At 42.8% G+C, this 25,689-nt stretch overlaps 1 protein-coding gene across 1 annotated transcript in view; it reads right to left on the bottom strand.

The window, feature by feature from the left end:
• Nucleotides 1-25,412, bottom strand: part of LOC123348332 (cytosolic phospholipase A2 gamma-like) — a 33,728-nt gene extending 8,316 nt beyond the window's left edge. The window contains exons 1-13 of the mRNA XM_044985847.1: nt 25,389-25,412; nt 24,954-25,070; nt 22,954-23,096; nt 21,128-21,326; nt 18,272-18,389; nt 17,107-17,244; nt 13,572-13,625; nt 11,907-11,957; nt 7,930-8,052; nt 7,409-7,534; nt 3,604-3,699; nt 1,799-1,953; nt 580-748 (exon numbers count right to left, since the gene is read on the bottom strand). Of these exons, the coding sequence (XP_044841782.1) occupies nt 580-748; nt 1,799-1,953; nt 3,604-3,699; nt 7,409-7,534; nt 7,930-8,052; nt 11,907-11,957; nt 13,572-13,625; nt 17,107-17,244; nt 18,272-18,389; nt 21,128-21,326; nt 22,954-23,096; nt 24,954-25,070; nt 25,389-25,412 (1,513 nt within the window). The remainder of the gene's footprint in view (nt 1-579; nt 749-1,798; nt 1,954-3,603; nt 3,700-7,408; nt 7,535-7,929; nt 8,053-11,906; nt 11,958-13,571; nt 13,626-17,106; nt 17,245-18,271; nt 18,390-21,127; nt 21,327-22,953; nt 23,097-24,953; nt 25,071-25,388) is intronic.
• Nucleotides 25,413-25,689: the final 277 nt, after the last annotated feature.

Consider the following 25,689-nt stretch of genomic DNA (forward strand, 5'->3'; position numbering starts at 1 on the left):
GTCCAGGCTGGAGGAAGGCGCTTGTCTCTGCTTGGGGTTCTCAGCTGTGACGACAGACACTCTATAGCCTGGTAGTTACAACACTTACACGGGTTGTGGGGGCCCCAGCATCCAGTCCCCCTGCTCCGCTGACTCTCCAATTATTTATCCAAAGTGAAACAGCTACAACAGGAGATACTGAGGGATTCCCACATCACAATATCCCCCTGCTCAGTGGTTTTGGCATTTGCCTGAGAGATAGCACACAGGGGCCTGATCCTGCAGGCCATGCCTGAGCACGTCTGCCACAGCCAAGTGAGACAGAGAAATGCCTCTCTTCGTGCATCTGGAAGCCTGGGATGGGGCAGCAGTGGACATGCCCAGAGACAGAAACACATACACTGAGAGAACTTTTCTGCAAATCTTAGGCCCTGAGCAAGTGTAGACTCCTATAGAGTCTGGTGGCAGCTGAGCAGGGGTTTTGTGATTCCTGGTGAGGCCTGATCCTGACATTTAGGTAGCTAAACCAGCAATGAGGCACCAAAGTCCCTTTGTGAATCTAGCCCATAGAGTTTTAGAAGAGATGTACAATTAAGTTACCTGGACAATTTTTGTTGTTGAAGAGAGGGAAGTGCATGACGGTAGGAACATCTTTTCCTTTGAAGATGTAGCAGTCAAAGGGGTTATCAATGTCCTTAATCTCTTCTGGGTTTATCTCGGGAAATGGGATGTTATTTGTCTCACAATACTTGGCAGTTTTCTTGATGGTCTGGGAAGGAGGGAAACGTGATTTTAAAATAAATAAATAAATAAATGGCCATTTCCACTAATAAAACATGATGCCACTAATATGGCCAGATTAGAGTTTTAAAAATACCCCTAACCTATAGTGTACAAACATTCGAAGGAGCCTCTAAGAAACTGACTAATCGAGGGCGTCCATGGAAACCAGACAAGACCCTGTTGCCATATCTCTGTAACCAGAATCTTTGTATAGCAAAGCATATATTGTGGCTGAGGTTTTCAAAAGCTCCTAAGGGATGTGGATGCCCAGTTCCCATTAAAATTAATCCCTTAGGTGGCTTTGAAAACCTCAACCCATGGTAATGAACAGAAATCAAAACCCTGAGCGTCAGCTCCAAAAGCACAAGTTTGATTTTTGTTTTGTTTTGTTTTGTTTTTTACTAATTCACCTATAGGAAAACTCTTGTTCCATGTAATCAAAGTAGCAAAGTGGTATATTAGCTGCAGCCACTAGAGGGAGACAATATCACCTATGGAGCACTGGTGATATGTGAGGCTGAGGTTAGCGAGTTTGCAGAGTTCTAACTGAGTTATTGGAACTTATTTCTACTGATCCCGTCTCCTCCTGCTAGAGCGCTTTTGGCTCTTTAGTGCTAACAGAAATAAAAATTGGTTAAACCTAATGACTGTCATTTAGCACATCAGCTAGGACTGTGATACACACAGGGGCATATCTGTGGAGTAAGCAGTTGCCAATTTTACGCAGAGTAAAACTGAAGTTCAAGGAATTTCCTTTTCTTCCTTGATATCCAAAGGGAAAGAGAGGTCATGACTGGTCACACGGCCTTACCCCAAACCCAAGAGACCTTGCAGGAAATAAGGTAAATATTCCCAGTGGATCCTATACGCCCACACATCTCAAATTTTGATCCTCACAGCACCTTCTGGGAATCCAAATGACTGCTGCTAACAACAGTGTAACCTCACTGGGTTACAGGCCAAGTCCTGGGTATTTGTGCAGTGATTGATCCTGATTGTGGTGTTGGGAGACAACACAATAAATAACAAAAGTTACCTCGAAAGGATCCCCGTCGCTGAAGTCAAAGGAGAGGATCAGTTTCACTTTCCTGTCTGGGCGCAGAACGAGGGGATAGGCGGAATTTATGGCAAGGCCGGCATCGATCAAGTGGATGAATTCTTTGTTGGTCAATCCAGTAGACTGGGCTTTACCTGCGAAAGAGCATCCACATATTGTTTTAGGCTGTGATTTTTCCAAGGGGTCACAATTAGTGAGATGCCCAAATCCCCCTGAATTCCATGTGCATTTTCAAAGGCGCCTAAGCTGGCAGATAAACTCCTAGTGGGATTTCCTAAGGCACTTCTGTCAAGAGTAAGGACCCAGACCTAGCCTGCCCCCCACTCCCCTCCACAGTCAAATGAGCACAATTGGGCCCCCGCTGAGTCGCCTGATTAGCCCAACCCCCCGACTGGCTGTGGGGATCTGCACACTTGCTCTTATGACCAGTGGCAGGGTGCTGGCAGCTCAAAGCATTCACCCCTGGCTGGGAGAGCTCCTGCTCCTGCCCTTTGCCCAGCCTTGCACCCACCTGGTCTTGCTCCAGGTAATTGGCTCTGATACCTGGCCTCTGACTCTGTATTTGACCCTCGGCACTGGCTCCCTGCCTTTGACTCTGGCACTGACCGTTGGCTCCGATTCCTGGCTACTGATGCCTGCTGTCACCACTGGGCATGACTCCTGCTCTAGCCGTTAGGCATGATGTCCCTCATCATGGTCACTGTCAGGCACCGAATTCCATTTGAAACTAGTGGGAGTTAGGTGCCTACCCTGCTTGCATGCTTCTGTAATTACCACAAGGGGCCAGACTTGCAAAGGTAGGGTGTTGCCTAAAGATACAAAGATAGGCCCAGTGGGTATTCAGAAGTTCCCAGTGCCCACATTGATAAAGGTGTTTAGACACTTCTGTCCTCAGCACCTAACAGATTTAGGAGCATAATATCAAATTTTCAAAGGGATTTAGGCACTTAGGAACCAAAATCCCATTGGCTGTCTATAGTCCTAAAGCAGTTTGGTGTTGCAATGCTGACCACATTGATGCCTAAATACCTTTAACACGCTGGGCCTCCGTGTCTGAATCCCATTAACCTCAGGTGTCAATCAATATCTTTAGGCACCAAAACTTTGCCCTGAGCCTCCTTGAAAAACCTCAGCTCTACTTTTGTGAAATTAGCATCTAAACCAGCTCAGTGACATGTGGGCATCATCAACAAACACATATTTGAGCCAGCGTTTGGTAAGTCTCCATTTTAGGAGAATCCCGGCTCCCTTATAACGAAGTTCTGACTCAGGGCAAATTCTGAATCATATTAATACCCAGCACTTCCACTGTTCGATTTTTTTTACTTTACAAGAGTAAAATACACTAGCTCACAACAGAGTGGGGCAAACACAGCAACAGTGCACGGACAATTATCTGTCAAACAAAAGCCCCACATTCCCTTCAGGTTTCATATGAAGTCCCTTTTATTTCCTTCCCATGAACACTCAAAAAGGCAATTGGAGTTGGTCAAAAAATGAAAAATATCTGCTTCCCTGCCACAAAAAAAGAGTTGAAATTTTAAAATTGTTTCATTCCACAACCCTCTGCTGCCCCCTGCAATCCATTACACAGTATAGTTGCCCCTTTCCTGTCTCTCACCCTCTGCTGCCTTCTATGCCCATTAGACAACACGGCTGCCTTTTTCTAATTACTTTCTGTTTAATCTATTCTCTGTTAAAACAGAACCTTGAGAAACAGGAAAATTCATACTGCAGATGTAGAAACAAATGGGGAAAGTGCAATTCAAATGGATTTTGCTTACTATCTGTGTACAGAAAGTTGTTGGTGTACCCCCATGTCCAGAAGCAGATACAGGTCACGGTTTTCCATAACAATTGCCATACACTCCATACATATTCTATTAGGCAAGAAAAATCACAATAAAAATCAAAGCTGAAAATAAGTACAAAGACATAGCTAGGGGAAGTCTGCAGACTGAATTCCTTTCTTCCTATCAGTTGCTAGTAGGTGTGAGTAGGGACAGAGACAGGTATTTGTTGATAAAAAGGCACTCAGGTAGCATGGTGCCCCTTGCAGGGCAATACACACAGAGGTTATTCTGCTTCGGGGCAGCTGGACTCAGTCTGTCTGATTTTCTAGCTCCCAGACCAACTGACAGACACTGTGCTGCCAGGATGAAGGGACTCCCACTTGCTGGGCTGTTAGGAGTGGGTGCAGCCCACACTGACAATGGATGTTTCTTTGCATTTTCACAGGCATAACTGAGGACCAGTTTTGCTATGACAGGACTTGGAATGGGGCTGGGGTTTGAGGAGAGAGCAGTGGGTCGGGAGTGAATGGGCTGGCCAGAAGACTGCCTGGGATCAGGGGGAACCCACAACTCCAGGGTCTTTTCACAGAGAAATTTGAAATGTTGGGGTTTGTTCTGAATCAAGAACAAAATGGATTAACTGATGGAAAATATTCTCTTTTAGAAATAACTCTTTACCTTGGTTGAATTACCAGACCTAGAACACCTGACATTGTGCTTCTTACCATGCTTGTAAAAAATAAATAAATAAATTGTACTGTCAACAATTCTGTTGGTCATTAACAGAAAATTAATCACTGAATTTACTTTCTCCAAAAGTAGGATTAGCCTTTGTTTACTCAAAGACCTCTAAAGCTGCTAGTTACTTAATGGCCACACTCCTTCAATATTGTATGATTTTAGGATAAGTTCTAAATGTCCTTGCGTTCTCTAAAATTACAGCAAAGTCCCTCCAGGCCAGATTTTAAAAGAAATATTTAAGCACCTAGTGGGATTTTTAAATCAGTGGGAGTTAGGTGCCTAGATGCTTTTAGACATCCCACTCCATGCTTAAATGCCTTTAAAAATTTGGCCCTGAAACTGTCAAGCACTCTTATTAAGCGTCTCTATTTCTTTTGTGGGATTCCTTATTTCTTAACTATTATTAGACTTGGAAGGATTAGATTTTTATCAGTAAATGTCAATTTCATAGGACACTCACTTGGATAAAAAAAATTCCATCCACGATAACAGAAATGTACAGAGAGGCAAAAACATGAAAAATACTGCTTGAGAACTCATTTGAGCTTCATAGAATCATAGAGTATGACGGTTGGAAGGGACTTCAGGAGGTCATCTAGTCCAACCCCCTGCTCAAAGCAGGACCAATCCCCAACTAAATCATACCAGACAGGCCTTTGTCAAGCCTAACCTTAAAAACTTCTAAGGAAGGAGATTCCACTACCTCACTAGGTAACCCATTCCAGTGCTTCACCACCCTCCTAATAAAAAAGTTTTTCCTAATATCCAGCCTAAACCTCTCCCACTGCAACTTGAGACAATTACACCTTATTCTGTCATCTGCTACCACTGAGAACTGTCTAGATCCATGCTCTTTGGAACCCCCTTTCAGGTAATTGAAAGCAGCTATCAAATCCCCTCTCAATCTTCTCTTCTGCAGACTAAACAATCCCAGTTCCCTCAGCCTCTCCTCATGAGTCATGTGCTCCAGCCCCCTAATCATTTTTGTTGCCTTCCACTGGACTCTTCTAATTTTTCCACATCCTTCTTGTAGAGGAGGTCCCAGAACTGGACACTGCACTCCAGATGAGGCCTCACCATTGTTGAATAGAGAGGAATGATCACGTCCCTCCATCTGCTGGCAATACCCCTATTTATATTGTCCAAAAAGCCGTTAGCCTTCTTGGCAACAAGGGCACACCTTTGAGTCCAGCTTCTCATCCACTGTAACCCCTAGGTCGTTTTCTGCAAAACTGCTGCCTAGCCACTAAGACCCTAGTCTGTAGCAATGTATGGGATTCTTCTGTCCTAAGTGCAGGACTCTGCAATTGTCCTTGTTGAACTTCATCAGGTTTTTTTTGGCCCAATCCTCTAATTTGTCTAGGTCCCTCTGTATCCTATCCCTACCCTCCAGCATATCTACCACTCCTCCCAGTTTAGTGTCATCTGAAAACTTGCTGAGAGGCAGTCCACGCCATCCTCCAGATCATTAATGAAGATATTGAACAAAACTGGCCCCAGGACCGATCCTTGGGGCACTCCGCTTGATACCGGCTGCCAACTAGACATGGACCCATTGAGCCCAACGATCTAGCCAGTTTTCTATCCACCTTATAGTCCATTTATCCAGCCCATACTTCTTTAACTTGCTGGCAAGAACACTGTGGGAATTCCCAGTTTGATTTAAGTATATTTAATTTATATATTTTGACGTGTGGTGTGACAATTTGTGTTAATGGCTATAAAGCTTGAACTTTTTGAATGTCAGTGTTAGGAGACATTGGCAAAGGACCTGAGGGCTTTACATAAGAACGTATGAATGGCCAGAGGGAATGAACAGAACAGGGCAATTTACTTACTGCTCTATCCCCTGTCATGCAGTCCCAGCTTCTAGTAGTCAGAGCTTTGGGTTGTATTCCTGACCATCTTGCCTAATAGCCATTGATGGACCTGGCCTTCATAAACTGTTCTAATTATTTTTTGAACCCAATTGCCTATTAATTTCATTGGGTGATGCCTGGTTCATGTGCTATGTGAAATGGTAAATAACACTTCTCTATTCATTTTGTCCCCCACAAGTTATGATTTTATAGAGCTGTCATATCTCCCCTCATTCGTCTCTTTTTCAAGCGGAACATTCCCCCTCTTTTTAATCTCTCTTCATACGGAAGCTGTTCCATACCCCTAATCATTTATGTTGCCCTTTTCTGAACCTTTTCCAACTCTAATATATCTTTTCTGAGACGGGGTAACCAGAGCAGCACGCAGTGTTCAAGATGTGGGTGTACCATGGATTTATGTATAGGCATTATGATATTTTCTGTGTTATTATCTATCCCTTTCCTAATGATTCCCAACACTCTGTTTTTGTTTGTGTTTGTTTGTTTGTTTGTTTGGGGGGTTGTTTTGTTTTTTTGAGCACATTGAGTGGATGATTTCAGAGAACTATTGACAATGACTCCAAGATCTCTTTCTTGAGTGGTAACAGCTAATTTAGACCCCATCATATAGAGTTGAGATAATGTTTTCCAATGTGCATTACTTTGCATTTATCAACATTTAATTTCATCTGTAATTTTCTTGCCCTGTCACTTGGTTTTTTGAGGTCCCTTTGTAACTCTTCTCAGTCTGATTTGGACTTAACTATCTTGAGTAACTTTGTATCATCTGCAAGTTTTGCCATTACACTATTTTTTCCTTTCTCCAGATCATTTATGAATATGTTCCACAGCCCTGGTCCCAGCACAGATCCTTGGGGGACACCACTATTTACCTGTCTCCATTGTGAAAAATGACTATTTATTCCTAGTCTTTGTTTCCTAACCTTTAACCAGATACTGGTTATCATAATTTTTTTGGTTTTCTTTCTTAATGTGAGGGGGGAAATAGTAGAAAAAAGAGCTGACACACTTGAAATAATGAATTATGGAAGGAAATAGTTAAATGAATAATTTTCTTCCTTTTAGGGCACATCTGGTTCTTTGCTCCCACATCTGGAGCAATAATTTGGAAAGTCAATGGGCTGGATGGCTTTGAGAAGCCCCATCTAACTGAGAAAAGTTCCTATAAAACTTGCCTCCAAGTTCCTTTTCAAAAATACAGATGAGTTCAGCGAACTCCAGCATTCTCTCTTCCCAGCTCTTCAAATCCAAGGTCTCACTCACTTCACAGCACTTCAGGAAGGAATTCATGCTATTCTCCTCTGCATAAATAATGGATGAAACGAGGTTTGGGACAAGTAGTGGAAGGCTCATTAGATATGTTTAGGGTTGCAGGGACGTTCAATGGGGGCTAAGGCAGTTTTGGTGCCCAGGTCCATTGAAAAGCAATAGGATTTGGGGTCCTAATTCCCTCAGGCTCTTTTGAAAACCTCAGCCTGTGTGTGTTGGAACAGCCCTGGGGATTTGTGAAAATATTGGCAAATACATGGATGTTGTCATGGAAATGAGCATGCCACAATTCATTCACATCAATTCATGGGAGCTGGCATTACCGAAGGCACCAAAGGAAATAGACTTTGGACCCCTTTTGAAAGTCTCATTCTAAATTATTAGACACAGAGAGAGGTGGTAAATTTAGTCCTGTTGGTCCACTTGCCTTTCAGGACTTCCTTCAGCTGCCTTAAGATTCCCACACAGTCTTTCCCAGCTGAGGCACGAACGTGTAGCTCCTGGAGGAGGAGGAGGACACCCCGATGAAGTACATTAGTGTAATCAGTACCTTGGAGAAAAAAGAACATAATGTGTCCAGCAGGCAGCTGTTTTTCCTGTGAGCCCTTGGGGGTGAAGAGAGATGAGACTCATGTCCCCAGTGCCCAAAGTCTCTCGAGAGCATGGATGCAACAGCCAGTGTAGGGTCAGACACCTGGCTGCAGAATCTGTCTGTACCTGGTGTCTAGAATGTCAGGCCCCACGTCAGTGGAAGGAGGAGGGCAATGGCTAGAACTCACCTCCCAATGACACCTGGCTTATGTGTGAGCTACCTGGGGCTGATGTGGGCTTCTCACATTTTTTTTTTAAATATATTGAATGAAAAATGGTTGTTCAACCAAATTGGCAACTGGTTTGGGGTTTCAGCTGCTTGGTGCTGACTACGCTCTGAGAAGGTCATTTGGGCCTCCTGGGATAAATGCACCCACCACTACTAAGCATCATCCTGTCTGGTCCTGGACCTACAGGTCTCCAGGAAAATTCAGCTCCATCTGTCAGGTAGTGGAGGTGGAGAAGTAACTACAACCATGCTGCCAAACTTGCAGTCATTGGATTCTCCAGAAGTACAAGCAGAGAAAGGTAGGGGGAATTTCCCCCATGCTCAAGTGTTAGCTGGTTTGGGGTTTCATGCTGAGTAAGCTCTGAGGAGGCAATCTTTGTCTACTGGGATAAGTCCACCTACCAACAAAGGGCACAGAAGCTAACACTCCTTGTAGAACTCCTATAAGAAGCAAACAAACAGCCCATTAGTAGTGTTGAATTCCCATCTCTCTGATTACCACTTCACACACCCTCCAGGCCATCAAAAATTCAGGCATGCTCACCCTATCCACCTGATTAGTTCAGCACCCTGTTTGAACTCCCTTAGCTCTCCCTTGCATCAAGTTTAAATTTCTCTTCCTTGCCCATAACTCCACTCTGGCCAACTCCTAGAAAAGTTTCAGGATCCCAGTTTCAGAAACTCCATGTGGAGTTGGGTTGCAATGGTGGATGAGCCCATAAGAAGTCACAGCTCAGATTACACTGCCAATCCTGCAGTTGCTGGATCTCACTAGTGAATGGTTATTCCTATTCATGTTCCAGTGCTCTCTGCTTTAGGGTAAAACTGCTTGGGACTGGGGCATGCTAAGGAGACACCCAAAGCCCCCTGTGGATCAATAGACACCTGTTCTGGACACTTGGTGTATCTAAGGAAATGTCTTCCATTGAATACAGCAAGCTGTGTGCAGAGTAGAAGTTAACAAATTCAATCTTGGGATTAGGGCTGGTGATGAGGGCTGGGAAGGAAGCCTGAACTTCATGACTTCACAGTAGACTTGGTTACAAATTTCCTAACAGCACATTCTGCATCAGAAATGGCCATTTAGTCAAAATTTAAACTTCCATGAGAACATGTTGATTTTGACAAACTGGAACGTATCAATTTTGGTTGAAATTTGGAACATACTGCTTTTGATGACATTTCTTTTTGGTGAAAAGATAATTGAAACAAAGTGTTTTGATAGGTCAAAATGTACTGTATCAGAATGGAGTGTTTCAATTTTAGCCCCCAATATTTATTTTATATAGAATATAAGGTCACATTTTTAAAAGGTCTAAACCAAAACAAATTGTGTCCACTTTATCAACAGGGAAAACTTTGATTTACCTGGAAATATTTTTTCCAAACATTTTGAAATTGTTTGGTTTCATTCTGATTAAATTTTGAAATGTCAGAATTTTCCTTCTGCAAAAGATCTAACCAGCTGGACTTCACAGGGACACCTTTGGAATGCCTTCTGCTTGCAAATCTCCCACCACAGAGAGATCAGAAAAAAACATTTGGGCTCTTTTCCTGGCTCCCCACTGATTCCGTGTCTGGCCTTGCGGTAGTCAGTTAGGGCCAGATTTGTAGAGGTATTTAGGTACCTAGTGATATTTTCAGAAGTACCTAGTTGCCTCAAAATCATTGATTTCAATGTAAGATTATCACCTAGGTGCTTTTGAAAATCCCATTTGATGCCTAAATATCGTTAAAAATCTGGACCATAAGCTGAGATATAGAACAAATACTAAGGGAGTTAGGTACCCCTGGAGGTCAGTGGTATTTGGGCACCTAACTCTCTTAATCTTCTTTGAAAATCACACCCAAATGACTTAAGGTGAAGACTTTCAAAGGCACCAATGGGAACTGGACACTTGGCCAGGATTTTTAAGGTATTGATATGCCTACATTTGAAAATAGGTGCCTAGTGTGATTGAAAAAATAAATTAATTAATGTTCATTAAACTTCATTGTTGTTGGCAGGGCCAGCTCTACAGTTTTCGCTGCCCCAAGCAGTGTGCTGAATTGCCACCGCGGACGGCGGGGGCAGTCCGTGTGCCCTTTGGGCAGCAGGTGCGTTTCCGCAGCGGCAGCAATTTGGCAGCAGCTTCTATGTTTAGCTGTAGCGGCCGCGGACAGCTAAACGTAGAAGCTGCCGCCGAATTGCTGCCACCGCGGAAACGTGCCTGCTGCCCTAAAGGCACACGGACTGCCCCCGCTGTCCACGGCGGCAATTCGGTGTGCTGCTTGGGGGCAAAACAACAGGGGCAGCCGCCCCTTGCAGAATGCCGCCCCAAGCACCAGCTTGGAATGCTGGTGCCTGGAGCCGGCCCTGGTTGTTGGCAGTATTGTTATATCCATGTTGGCCCCAGGATATGAGAGAGACTAGGTGGGTGAGGTAGTATCTGAAGGAGAGCAGTTCTCTTTCATTACTATTCATAGCTTCTCAGGCCAGAAGGATCATTGTGATAATCTATTCTGATCTCCCATATAATACAGGCCATAAGAGAACTTCTAGATTCATCTGGGATTTGCTCCCCATGTAGTTACTTATAGATATTTATAACAGTATAACAAGATACAATGGCTGGACATAGAAGCTAGACAAATTCACATTGGAAATATATATATATATATATATATTTAAATTTAACTGTGAGAGTAAGTAACCGTGGGAAAAACTTACTAAGGGTCAGGGTGCATTCTCCATCTCTGGCAATTTTTAAATCAAGATTGGATTTTTTTTCTAAAAAGAACTGCTCTAGTAATTATTTTAGGGAAGTTCTTTTGCCTTTGTTATACCGGAGGTTGGACTACTGTGTCTTAATGGTCCCTTCTGGCCTTGTAGTCTATGACTTTCTTGTGGAGAGTTATTTCTGCCTTTTTGGTTTAGCGTATATCTCCACTGGAAATGCTTTAAGCTAATGTGAGAAAAACACACTTACACCAGAACAAGAGTGTCCACATGAGGGTTATTCTGGTATACCTATAGCTTGGTAACGGGTAAAATTTCCCATGTAGAGAAAGTCACATATGAGCTTGCAGGGTGATTTCATTCTGGGCAAGCATTTGTCAAACAGAGACTATGAGTGTTAACATTCATTACAAAGGGGGAATGAGACCCATGAAAAATCACATATGTCATTAATGGAAATGGCTTGATTCCCCTCTGGCTCAATCTATGCTTATAAGGTATCCCTGTGTTGGTTACGGGAGTGAAAAAAACCACACACATCGCTATGCCAACTCCACTCCCCCCCCCCCCCCCAAAAAAAACCCTCAGTGTAGACGCAGCTATGAAGATGGAAGAGTGCTTCTGTTAACGTAGCTAATATTGTTGGGGGAACTATTAATCATAAACTAGCAGAAAAACTCCTTCTGTTAGTGTATGCTGCGTCCACACTGTGGTAGGTAGGACTGTACTGTAGATGTAGCCGCTCAGCATCGTGCAGATCAGAACTATCTCTCTTCATATCATTGGAGTCATGTCAAAATAAACTCAGTGAGTTCTTAAAAAAACAGCCCATGATTCCAGAAATACAATGACCCACCTGCTTTACCTTCTGCATTCCTATGTTCTCTTAGTTTTCGGAATTTTTCCTTAAGACAGTCTTAGCAACGGAAAACAGAACATGTGTTATAAATCTTTTCTCACAGCTAAGAATGCTAACCATAGGAAATCACATTTGGGTTACAAAATGTAAAGCTGATTTTGATATGATTTGAACTGGTGTAACTCAGAAGGAGAATGGGTAAGAAAACAGAATTTCTAGCCTGTGGGATTTGTTTTCATCTCAAATTGGTTCAGAAAAGTCAAAACATCAAAATATCTTGGAGAACTGAAATTGTGAAATATTTCAATTCAGAATTATCAAAATGACCCCACTAAAATGTTTTCTTTCAACAACAGTGAAGCATTATAAGGTAATAGAAAATTATATAAATATATAATCCAAAATATAAGGTAATATGTGATATTTTTAGCTACCTAGCTAAAAAAATAAATAAAAGTTAAAACCAAATGAAAAGATAAAGTTGAATAAAATGATAAAGTCACAACAAAATACTCTATTTTGGATTTTGAATATTTTCCATCAAAAATTATATCAGAATTGACACATTCCCACAAAGCTTCTTTTATTATGATTTTCTGGTGAAAAACTGTTTAGTCAAAATGTTTGATGTGGCTCTATTCAGAAGTAACTCCACTGACTTCACTGGCAGAATTTGCCCCAAAGCTAAATCTTTGCAAAATCAGATGGAAGATTGAAATCAGGATTTGATCTAAACTGAGAGAATCAAAGATGCCTAAAGGAGTTGAATTTCATAATTTCATGGATTCGTATAGTTTGAGATCAAGAGGCCATGAAATTTCACATAGAAATTTCAGTTAAAGGAAGACACTGCTCAGGAGACTGAGCTGTTGTGTGCCACAGGTAGAGAACAGGAAAGACTGAGGCGCACCTGAGGCAGAGGTCCTGGCAATGGTAGGGAATGACTAGGTGAGACATGCTCATATAACCTCAGCAGGCGACCCACACCCCATGTTGCTGAGAAATGTTAAGAAAACCCCATGGGTCCTGCCAGTGTAACCTGGGGGGAAATTCTTTCCTGACCCCAAATCTGGTGATCAATTGGACTCTGAACATGACTCACCAACCAAGCATCTAGAAAGAGGATTCTCAGTACCACATCAGAACATTGACCTATCTCAGCTGTATCCCATCTTTAGTGGTGGGGAAAATAAATAAATAAATAATAAAACTGATTACAATTGTGCATCAGGGAAGAAATTCCTTCCTGATTGCTGCCAGTGACTGGCTGAAGCTCTGAAGCATGAGATTAGATGATGTCCAACTCTTATTAACATTAATGGAAATTAGGATCCAAATCCCCTTATCAGTTAAGAAAATCTCAGCCCTAGCTATAATAATCTGGAAATTATCTGGAATGCTGGAGATTATGAAAGGCAAAAATGAGAGCTGGGTGCTCAGTTTCCTTTGGCATCGTTGAAAATCCAACCCATCCACAACTGGCAGACACCCATGGGCTACTTTAGGCTACTGCTAATACAGTGACTGTTTGACACATGACAGTATCACTGTGATAAAGAGTCGGGCATTGGAATCATTGCTAAAGAATGGTGTGGTAGCTCCTCCATTGGGGACCTGTCCCGATTCCACTGATGACCCGACCCTGCCTTCAACACACAGAAATGTCAGTACCTATTAAATATTTCTTGTTTGCAGCCATGCTTCCAAGGGCGCTTCCCCATAAGCCTGAAAACAAGAAGGAAAAGATCTTATTTACCATAGTGCAGCTAAGAAAGCATCAAGGCCTTTCCTTTTAATATAACGTAAGGAGTTGCCTGGATAGGAGCCTCATTAGCAGAAAAGTCAAGGAGGCACTCGCAGGCCAGTCTCTCATAGGCTATGTGTTTTTGCAACTTTGTTCACACATTGATCCATAGCTGAAAACGTTTATTGTGAGTAGAGGTGGTCAAAAATTTCAAATGTAATATTCTTTGCATCAGCAAATACTCTTTTGTCAAAATTTGAACTTTCCCTGGGAATTTGTTGATTTTTAACAACATTTCATTTTAAAAATACATGTGAAATGAAGTAGGTTGACCTTATCAGAACAGAACATTTCAATGTTTCATTTTGAAATAACCTTTCATTTCCAAATTGATTGGCTTGTATAATACAATGTAAATGAAACTATAACAGATAACATTTAAAGAGTAGAAATAGGAAGGCAACATTTTGATTTTTTTTACAGAAATGGAACATTTTGATTGACCTGAAATGGAAATCACTTGTGTTTTAGTCCTGACTCGGAATAGAAACTAATGTTCAGATTTCCTGCGTAATGGTAATACCAACTTTTGACCAATCCTAATAATGAGTATTGGTATGTGCAGTATCACAGTGCCTAGGTGACCCAGCCATGAAGCAGGACCCCATTGTGCTAGGCACTGGACAGACACAAGGCAGAAAGACAGTCCCTGCCCAGAGCGTTTGATAATTTTTGGAACATTCCTGCCCAGTAGTGAGTTGAGAGCTAGGTGAGACAGGGCAGCCTCAGGAGGCAATGGTGGTCTTGACAGTGGGTGTGTTAAATCCTGCTGGGCTTACTGTTATTTCAGGATCATAGAAATGTAGGGCTGGAAGGAACCTTGAACTGTCATCTAGTCTATCCTCCCTCACCGAGGCATGACCGAGTAAATCTGGACTATCCCTAACAGATGTTTGTCCAACTTCTTTAAAACTTCCAGTGATGGGGGCTCCACAAACTCCCTTGGAAACCTGTTCCAGAGCTTCACTACCCTTAGAGTTAGAATGTTTGTTGTTTGTTTGTTTGTTTGTCTGTTTGTTTGTTTTCTAGGGATAATTAATTGCTGGATTTCTCTTCCATTAGGAGATGCATTTTGAAGTACTGTCAAAGGTACCCAGAGTCTAGGATGGTCTGTGTTTGATTGGTATAGTACAAATTTGTATGAATGAATGAAGGAAGGAAGTTGGAATTTTCAAAGTGAATAAGGGAGGGGATTTTAAAAAATTCCTAGCTGACTTAGGAGCACACATCACCCATTGACTTCAAATGATCCTTATACTCCTAAAGCACTTACCTCCTTTCAACAAATAACAAATTCAAAGCCCATGGAATTTATCTGGGAGTTGGGTAAATAACTATCCTTTGTCCCTTAGAAAATCCCCCCTCCCCGCCGACACAATTGCCTAACCCTTTTAAACCCTTTGGAAATTCCCAATCCAAATAAATAAATATAAAAGTCCAAGACATGCAAACACTGAATATTGACTAATAGGAATGGGAATGTTCCTCACTGGGATTTTCAAAGGAGACTGTGGGAGTAGGTGTCCAAATCCCACTGGAATTCAATGCAAGTTGGGCTTCCTAATTTCCCTAGGCTTCTTAGAAAATCCCAGCTCTAGTGACAAGGCAGTAGCTTAGACATAAGAGACCTGACTTCTATTCCTTTACCTTCCATTCCCAACCTTTATGATCTTAGAAAAGCCATTTCCCCTCTCGATGACTCAGTCTCTCTCTCTGTAAAAGGGGTATGTTGATGCTCATCAAACTTTTGAAAAGTGTGTTTAGATCTGTGGATAGGATGCGTTATCTATACAAAAGCTAACCATGTTTCAGGAGGAGCTAATTGGGTTGAAGAAAAGATGAGATGGTGGCTAAGGGTGAGCAAAGGCGGTTATATGTGAGCGAATGTCATGAGTGAGGTGGAAATAGGGGTGAGGGTATAGAAGGAAGATGCCGGGGAAGAAAAGCTGGGTAGATACAGGCAGCTGGGAAGAGAGCTCTGAGACTGGGATGGGAGCTACAGGGTTGAAACATTCCAAGCAGGTCTATAATATGCTGCATTTGAATAACAGGGTGGACCTGCAATATCTATCTATCTATCTATCTATCTATCTATCTATCTATCTATCAGCAAGGTCTGAATGAGCTCTCCCCTAACAGCTAGTGATAAGCTGGAGGGAAAAGGTTCGAGGACATAAACACACTAATCTGCCGAGGTTTCCTGCCCAAGTGACCAATTGTGTCTAGTATTGGGTTACAAATCACTTCAGTATTGAATGCAGGTGTCATGAAATGCTGTTGTCGTGATTGTCTGAGTAAAGGGCAGCAGAACTGTGCTTAGCCTGCCCTTATTGCGGGGGTTAAGCCCAAATGAACTGAACTGCACTCGCTAAGCAGGGGTTCTGATGCCAGATCCCAGTGGGGAGAGGCTGTGGGAGGGGGACAGGTGGTTCTGCCTAGAGGGGTGGGCTCTGTCTAAGAGTCCTACGCAACATTTGACCTGCCCCTCTCCCCTGTTTAAATGTAGAGCCGATTAGGCTCAGTTGAGAGCATTTTGTTTTGGTAAGTGATCACTAGAGCTAAACCACTGGTAATCAGGTCAAGTGCTCAGCCTTAGGGCTGCTAAGGGACAGTTTTTGGGGGAAGAGACGGCCCAGTCTGCACTAGCAGGGAGGTTCCCCCACTAGCTGCTGAAGTCACTGGGAGCCGGGTGGAACCCTAAGAGACCGACTCGCAGAGGTCACGGTGGGGAGGCAGATGATGAGGGCGCAGGGCCATCGGTGACAGAGCAGACAATGGCAGGGGTGCAGTGAACTGTGGCATGAGGAATGACAGCAGGGGCACAGAGTGAAGGGCAGCAACTGTGAGCCGGTTGCAGCGACAGCAGCAGCTGAGGTATTGCTCCACATTCCCCACCCTGCTCTCTCCCCGGCTGGGAGGTGAGCTCATGTGAACACACCTCTGAAGTCTGGGTCTCCAGGGACCAAGGGCAGCAGCTGTGAGCAGGGTGAGGTGGAGGGAGAGGGCAGTGGTTGTTGTTCATGGCAAGGTTTGAAACAGAGGCTCAGGACAATGCCCAAGTTACTCTGGAGTGGGAGTTTAGCTCATGGTTAGATGTGTTCGAATCACGGTGGTGGTGTTTTCCCAAATTAATGCGGGGCTCCTTTCCCCTTTTACTAAAAGTTCTCTGCTATATACAGGCTTGGTGCCAGCAGGAGGGGAAATTTTGCCTCTTAGAAGCACCCAGGGGTGCTTTGTAATTTTCCCAGATTGTTGGGTGGGGCTTGAGCCAGTTACTGTGTTATATTGTTAAGAGGGACCCCTGGATATTGAACCCAGCCCTTGCTACTGCCAACGCCACCTGGCAGAAGGGTTACATACATAGCTATCAATCGGCTAAGAATAAGCGGCTTCAAAGCTTACCTTGCAGGTAGCAGATATTTTTCTCATCCCTCTTTTGCGAATTCCCATCCTTGATTTTCTTTCCCAAGTCTTCAGTGCACACAAATGCCCCCAGGCTGGTAAAGCCAGATTCATGGGGGGTGAATTCAAACCAGGTCCCTGTGAAATACAGATAGAGCCAGTTCCTTGTTGTCCCGTTCTTGGCTGATAGAAATAATTTCTCAATCCCCACACCCTCAATTTGTTTGCTCCACCAGTGAATCCCACCTAATTTTTCAGTCTGTTCCTTCTCCCACAGTCATTTTCATGCCATTTTCTATAGTGACCTCCTCCATCTGGTGTTTCCCTCCTAAGTCAGCATGTGCTGTCCTTGGATATCCCAGAATTCCTCTTGTGGCAACCATAGCCCCTCTCCACCCACCCTCCAACTCCCCATCTCTAACTCGGACCAAAGGTATAAAGAAAAAATGAGTCAAATCTAAAAGTAATAAATTTAACTGTAGAGCTAATCAAAAAGGCAAACAATTTCACAATATTTTCTGAAGTTTTCCAAGTTCTATTCATTTTCAAAACTGATCCTTTTTAAAATTTATTGAGCAATCTATCACAAATTTATATGATAGACATTTGTATTGAAAACGTTTTCAAGGTCACTACTGAAACAATTATGGGAATTTTTTCATTTATTGACAAACCTGGGTTTTTATTTTGGAAAATGAACATCAATAACCATTTTGGTAAAAAAACCAGGAGTACTTGTGGCACCTTAAAGACTAACAAATTTATTTTAGCATGAGCTTTCGTGAGCTAAAGCTCACTTCTTCGGATGCATAGAATGGAACACACAGACAGGAGATATTTATACATACAGAGAACATGAAAAGGTGTCACCTTTTCATGTTCTCTGTATGTATAAATATCTCCTGTCTGTGTGTTCCATTCTATGCATCCGAAGAAGTGAGCTTTAGCTCACGAAAGCTCATGCTAAAATAAATTTGTTAGTCTTTAAGGTGCCACAAGTACTCCTGGTTTTTTTGCGGATACAGACTAACACGGCTGCTACTCTGAAACCTGTCATTTTGGTAAAGTCATTGATAAAAAAAATCAACTGAAAAAAAAGAGAGAGAGAGAGAGAGAGAGTTGACAGGTTTATGCAAAAACAAACAAAAAACACATTTTTTTTTACCTGGGCTGTTTTCACCTGCTTTACCCAATTGGTTTGCTTCTATTGCCGCATAGATGGGGTAAGGATTTTTCCCATTTTTGGAGGAATCATCATGTTCAGATAGTTTGGTCTCATCATACTGAAAAGGTAAGAATTGATTAGCGCAGAAAGACACAAGTTTTGGTGATGTTCCCAGCAATTCGTCCCTGACTAATTATTTCAGGCTAGGAATTACAAAGACCCTTTTTGTTGAGACCATCATCATCTTTGTCATTGTTCCCTCATTCTAGTGTGCACTGTATGGACAAACCACAGAGTATTTACAGTCCATGGTGGAGACTTTCAAATGGGCCTAAAGGAATTAGGCACGGATTTAAAAAATATTTAGGCACCTAAAGATGCAGATCAGCACATAAAGGGCTTTTCAAAAGCACCTAAGCAAGGTAAGAGCTTTAGGATATATCTATCCTGGAGAAGGAAGGTCAGATTACTAGCTCAAGGAGACATAGCCACATTAGCACAGTATGAATATTGATGTAGCTGCAGCGGCAGGAGCAGAGGGAGGGGTAACCCCACTGGGTCGTACCTAGGGTCTCCATCAGAACTCATGTGAGTGTGTCTCCTCCAGCTGGGAATTACACTTCCAGCTCCAGTGGAGACAGAGACTGAGTTCCATCAAAATTAATAGCAATTAGGGAGCAGCAAAGCCAGGCAAAAAACTTTTAGAGAATAGTAAATTCAATGAAAAATTCATTTTCAGAGCATTGACATTATTTGTGAATTCACGTCAAATTTGGTGAATTCTTTCATCTGAGAAAAAAATTATGAAAAAGTTTAAATTGTTTATTTCGGCTACTTTGAAATGAAACGTTTCAACTTTTTTTTGTTTTGAAATGGTATTTCATTTGAAAAAGTAAAAAACAAAACAAAAACAAAAAACAAAACAAACAAAACCTTAAAAATGACCTGAAATCTACCAAAAATAGTTTTGGATTGAATAATCTTTTAGAGAAACATCCAATACTTATTTAAAAATTATCAGCAATGAAGAATCTACCGCAACCCTTGATAAGTTGTATCAATAGTTAATTACTCTCACTGACAAAAATACACCTTCTTTCCAGTCTGAATATCTCTAACTTCAACTTCCAGCCATAGAATCATGTTAAAGCTTTTCTCTGCTAGATTGAAGAGACCATTATTAAAAATTCAACACCGTGATTGAGATTTTCATACCTTTTAGCTCCCTGTTATCAATTCATATTCTAGAGAGAGGAGGATTTTGGAATCAGATGCTAGGTTGAGATTTTCAAAACAACCTAAGGGTTTTGGAGGCCAAATTCCCACTAGTTTTAAGAGAAAAGGGATATCCAAAACCCTTCAACAGTCTTGAAGTCCTCACTTTAGAAATGTTCAGATACCACAGTCATCTTTGAGAGCTCATGGTAAGAGACTGAAATATATAAAGTTGCCAAAGGATTTAGATAGCTTTAAAATATTTCAGAGTGGTAGCCGTGTTAGTCTGTATCAGCAAAAAGAATGAGGAGTACTTGTGGCAGCTTAAAGACTAATAAATTTATTTGGGCATAAGCTTTTGTGGGCTAAAACCCACTTCATTGAATGCATTCAGTGGAAAATATAGTAGGAGGATATATATACAAAGAGAACATGGAAAATGTTACAATTCTGCAGTTTCTGTTTGGAGTCTTTTTTTTTTTTTGAAGTTTTTTGTTTGTTGGAGAATTGCAACTTTTAAGTCTGTAATTGAGTGACCAGGGAGCTTGAAGTGTTCTCTGACTGGTTTTTGTATGTTATAATTCTTGATGCCTGATTTGTGTTAATTTATTCTTTTGCGTAGAGACTGTCTGGTTTGGCCAGCATACATGGCAGAGGGGCATCGCTGGCACATTATGGCATATATCACAGTGGTACATGTGCAGGTGAACGAGCCCCAGATGGTGTGGCTGATGTGATTAGGTCCTATGATGGTGTCCCTTGAATAGATATGTGGACAGAGATGGCAAGGGGCTTTGTTGCAAGGATAGGTTCCTGGGTTAGTGTTTTTGTTGTGTGGTGTGTCGTTGCTGGTAAGTATTTTCTTCAGGTTCGGGGGCTATCTGTAAGTGAGGACTGGCCAGTCTCCCAAGATCTGTGAGAGTGAGGGAACATCCTTCAGGATAGGTTGTAGATCCTTGATGATGTGCTAGAGAGGTTTTAGTTGGGGGCTGAAGGTGACGGCTTGTGGCCTTCTGTTACTTTCTTTGCTGGGTCTGTCCTGGAGTAGGTGACTTCTGGGTATTTTTCAGACTCTGATAAGCTGAATAACTGAAGAATTTGAATTAATTTGCAAGCTAGACACCATTAAATTAGGCTTGATTAAAGGATGGGAGAAGATGGGTCATTACACAAAGTAAAAATTATTTCCCTATGCTAATTTTTCCCCTACTGTTACTCACACCTTCTTGTCAACTGTTGGAAATGGGCCATCCTGATTATCACTACAAAAGTTTTTTTTCTCCTGCTGATAATAGCCCACCTCAATTGATTAGTCTCATTTTAGTTTGTATGGCAATCCCCATTTTTTCATGTTCTCTTTGTATATATATCTTCCTACTGTATTTTCCACTGCATGCATCCAATGAAGTGGGTTTTAGCCCACAAAAGCTTATGCCCAAAGAAATGTGTTAGTCTCTAAAGTGCCACAGGTACTCCTCATTCTTTAAAATATTAGCAGGAGTTAGTATGCTTCCACTCTTTTGCTCCTGAATCCCAAGTACTTGGAGAGAGCGTGTGAGAGGGAAACAAAAACAAAGGAATATATTAAGTAAATCCAGTGATTTTTCACTGGAACCACTCTGGATTTACACAGCAACCCACCAGCTTCAATGTAGGATAGACAAAGAAAGATGCCCAGACATCAGTCAGAGAGAAGAGTTCATCTTCAGCCGCCTGTGTCGCAATAGCAAATTGCTCTTGAATATCACATGAAGGTTTGGAAAGTGTATCACGCAGGCGTTCTTCCAAGACCTGCACTTTCTCTGTCCAGTCCTTCTCTTGGTAGAGGAAAGACATGCACCTTTCAATGAAACAGAACAGATATGACTGAGACTGAGGGAATAGGATGGGTAGTTCCCCCTCCCCCTTTTAATCTTCATACCTTTTATTTTTCATGAAGGGGATTCTAATTATCATCCTGGCATTGTAACAAATCTGTGACTCAACAAGGACTTCATCCACGGCTGTCTGTCACCATGTCCACTGGGAAATTTTTGGCAATAACAGGGATAGAGCTAAGATCGTCTGCTGAAAGCCAAGGTCCCTGCCACTCTGAGCTATGGAGAAACTCCATTATCTGCTTCTCTAGGACTTATGATCCACGCTAAGCAATTCTGATTCTACCCAGAAGAGGGTGGTGGTGAGCGCACTAATCTGGCCATTATAAGTATGACGAGACCCCTGGGCCCTTCTTGAGCCAATGGGGAAAGTACATGGCAGTACAGGGTGTATGACATGGGGAGAAGCAATTAAGATCTCACCCAGCAGAGGACAATGGTAACACACACACACACTGCCCATTTCACTAGGCCACCCTCACTCACCTGTCTCATTTTCTGCCCCCTTCACTCGCCCCGATGGGGTGACTCTCAGAGTGAGGTGCTATGCAGCAGGCACAGAAACTGATTCTGGCCCTGGCTGATCACTAGATGTGTCAGAAGATTTTTCGTACCCATCTCTTCCTCCATGGACAACTTGACTCTTCTTCCTTCCTCCAAAGTGCCAATGCAGGAGACCTGTTTCACTCTTCCCTGTCCTTCCCTCTGTGTATTCTCCATCTCTTGGTAAACCCCAATGAACCCCAAACCCTTAACAAGCCCCTCAGATTGCCCTTTTCTCACTGTTCCCAGTGCTGGAAGCCTATCCTCTGTCACCTTGGTTGCTGTAAACGTCGCTTCTCTAGTCTCCACTGAGCCTCGCTTCTCCAGCTCTTGAGTCTGCCCAGAATGTCCCTGCATCTTCTAACCATGTCACCCAGAACCTTGAGTCCCTAGCAACAGATCTCCATGCCTGGCCAGGAGTCAGATGCCCAGTGAGCAGGCACTGGGTTAAGGCTCAAGACACTTACGTTCTAGACCCAGCTCTGCCACTGACCTGCTGTGTGACCTTGCATGTGTCACTTCACCTCTGTTTCATTTCTCACCCATTTCCTGCCTACGTAAAGGTGGGATTTCCAAAAGTGACTTACGAACACAAATCTCATTGCAAGTCAAAGGGTGAGTCATTGAGGGTGTGTCTGCGCTGCACTCAGAGGTGTGACAGCAGCATGTGTAGACAGACCTGTGCTATCTTTGATCAAGCTAGCTTGAGTGCCAATTGCAGTGAAGCTGCAGCAGCCTGGATGTCACTGTGGGTGAGCTGCGTGGGTACGGACTCAGGGTTTAAAGCAGGCTGGGACAGCCCATGTTGTAGCACCAGAGCTTCACTGCTATTGGTTCCCCAGCTAGCAAGGTTAAAGCTAGCTCAGGTATGTCTATGCCTGTTACATCATAGCCCCTGATTGCAGGGTAGGCATACACCTAGGTGCTTCTGAAAATCTCACTCATAATGCCTTGAAAATGTACAGAGCTAATTAATAATAATAATGCCCCAGTGACCATGAGCTGGGAAAAATTGGTATATTCTCCCTTCTACTGACATGCACCTACCAGGTGGAACCCGATACCCCACACAGGTACATGACAGCGTCCAACAGGCCCTGATTCTCCAGCTCCACCAAGGTTCCCAGAAAGGCTATCATGGCCCGCAGACCTCCGCCTGATCCTAGCACGGCAATATTGGGCCTGTTATCCTGGGGGAGGAAAAGAGGAAATGACAAATGAACTAGGTATGCTGAGTGATCTCTCTGTTATGTAGCTCTTGGTACAGATCCATTCAAGAAATTCAGAGAGAAAGCCTCAAGTTCCAAGACTTGTTTGCCTGATGTTAGGAAGCCTCCTTATTGGGTGCCCAGTGACCTGTGTCCCATCCTGAGCCAAGAGCAAATGCATCTTATCTGCATTTTCAACCATAATCACACCGTGGCAGCACTGTAATCCCTTAGGGCTCTTTGAACCTCTGGGCCTTTGTGCTTAAAATCCTATGCACCAACATTCAGACCAGGACCGGAATTTTCAAAGGGATTCAGGTAAGGGCCTAGAGGGCATTTCAAAAGCACCTAAGCAATTTAGGTGCCTAACTCCCTTTGATTTCCACTGGACTTGAAATAGGGCTCAAACTTACTAGTGCCCTGTACTGTGCTCCATGTTCATGCCCCTTACTCTCCATGATTCACGGGAGTGAGCGTGTTTATCTGAACAAATACGTGTAATGTAGGAGGACTAGTCTTTGTGTCCGAAACGTAATGTATGAAATGCAGCTGCTCAAGAAATGATTTTTATTCCTATACAAATTTACTTTCTTTTTCTGGAGGGACCAAATTGTTCATCAAAAATTTAAGGGGTGGGGTCTGTCCAAAACATGAAACCCACAAAACGATCACCCCATCACCTGTCTACTCTCCAGTAAAATTTTAGGTGCTCTATATTTCAAAAACTTTTGGTTTTTTTTTTTTGTTAAAAATGGACATTTCTGTGTTCACAAAATAGCATTTTTTCATTAAAATGTGTTGAATGCAAAGTCAGCCCGCTGTAGTACTAATGCACTAACAAGATTAGTGACGAGTGAGTCACCAGTGGAGACTGAACCTTGAGCACTAAAAAACCCAGGTCACTTTCCTTAGTGCTGAAGGAAGAATATTGTGAGGAGGAAGCAGTGGAAGACTCTGAGGCTGACATTTGCAAAGCCCTCAGAGGGGAGATGTTCCCAAATATGTCAAGTCCACAGGAGTTTGCATCCCTCCAAGGACCATCACTTTTCAATGATGGGTAACAATCCTGGGAAATTCCTCACATGTCTCCACCATGCCAGTTAACAGAGTAATCACAGGGGGCGGGTAGCAGGAGTTGGCTTTTACCCTCTGTGCAGTTCAACGAGCAGATGGGGCTGTCGTACATGTAGGAAGTATGTTACACAGTCACTATTCATTACTGATATTAATACTAAGTCAGACAAGTATCAATAACTCACTCGATTCTCTATCCCTCTAAGGCATTGTTTCTCAACCTATGTACCATTGTGGGCCACATATGCAGCTCTCTATGTGTTATCTGGGTTGGGGGTTGAGAAACACTGTTTGAATGCAATCTGTGCACTACAGTGACGGCTCTAATGCCCTCTTCCCCTCTGTTCTCTGCTGCAGGCTTTGTCTGGCTTCAAAATCACAGCAGTATATACAGACACACTGCAAAGGGGCTATAGTAAGCACTGACTGAATTCATGTGCACATGGAGCCCTCTAAAGGTTAGCTCCAGCAAGCCCCTTACTGCATTCTAAGGGTGTTACTCCTTTAGCCGGAGAGGTAGGAGCTTGTGCTTCTAGAATTGAAAGCCCCCAAGTCTGAGCCCTGCCAAAAGTCATAAGGTTTGTATGTCTGTGTCCATTGGTTGCCCCATGGTACTTTGGGAATGTTGTATTTCAAGGAGACTATCTCCATGGGGGAGGATTTTGGAGGCATTTCCTCCCCCTGTACCAGGCATCTCAGTCACCATCCACATGGCTAACATGCTAGATTGTTCTCCTTAGCACTATGGGCAGCATAGGTCCCTACCTCAGCACAGGCAATGCCAAGGCTCTTGAGGCAATCCAGGACTTTCGCCTTTCTGTTCCCAGTGGCTTCTTTCTCACCCTCCGAGAGCTCATGGGAAAGCCGGACACGTACATCATCCTGCCAAAAATAAAATGCCAATAAAATATCTCCTCTCTCCAAAGGCTGCCAGGGAGTGGAGATGTAGGGTCTGGGTGCAGATATCACTGGTCCCTCAGAGGTTACCCAGCATTCACTCTTTATATGTGTATGGTTGGTGTACCTAGAAACCTCAGCCAAAGTCAGAAGTAGAGCTGGATGAATGTCTTATTTTTGTCTCACTGGAATTTCTGAGAAACTGGGTCAAAACAAATCCAAAAATTGTGATGAACTTTGTTAAACTGAAAGAAATCTACTCTGGATCGAACAAAACAAGTTTCTGTACAACAAATAAATTACCTTTTTCAGTTGAGATCTCTCCATAGCTTCTCCCAGGTTTCCCTGTAGAGCTCCTGGTGATGTGAATTCTTCCTTCAGTGGCAAATGAACTCTTCAGGGAGTGCACAGATGGGAAGATCAAGTCACCTCTAATAGTTTTTTTCTTCTTCTTCCTGTGTCTGTTTCAGAGAAAAGGAACATTTAGTATAGCCCCATTGGGATATCGAGTGGGAATTGCAAAGGAGTCTAAGGGAGTTAGGAGCCCAAATCCTACAGAATCTCAGCCTGGAAATGTAAAAGAAAATAAGCTAACATGGAGCTT

This window comes from Mauremys mutica, chromosome 13 (genome assembly GCF_020497125.1).
Source record: "Mauremys mutica isolate MM-2020 ecotype Southern chromosome 13, ASM2049712v1, whole genome shotgun sequence".
NCBI lineage: Eukaryota > Metazoa > Chordata > Testudines > Geoemydidae > Mauremys > Mauremys mutica.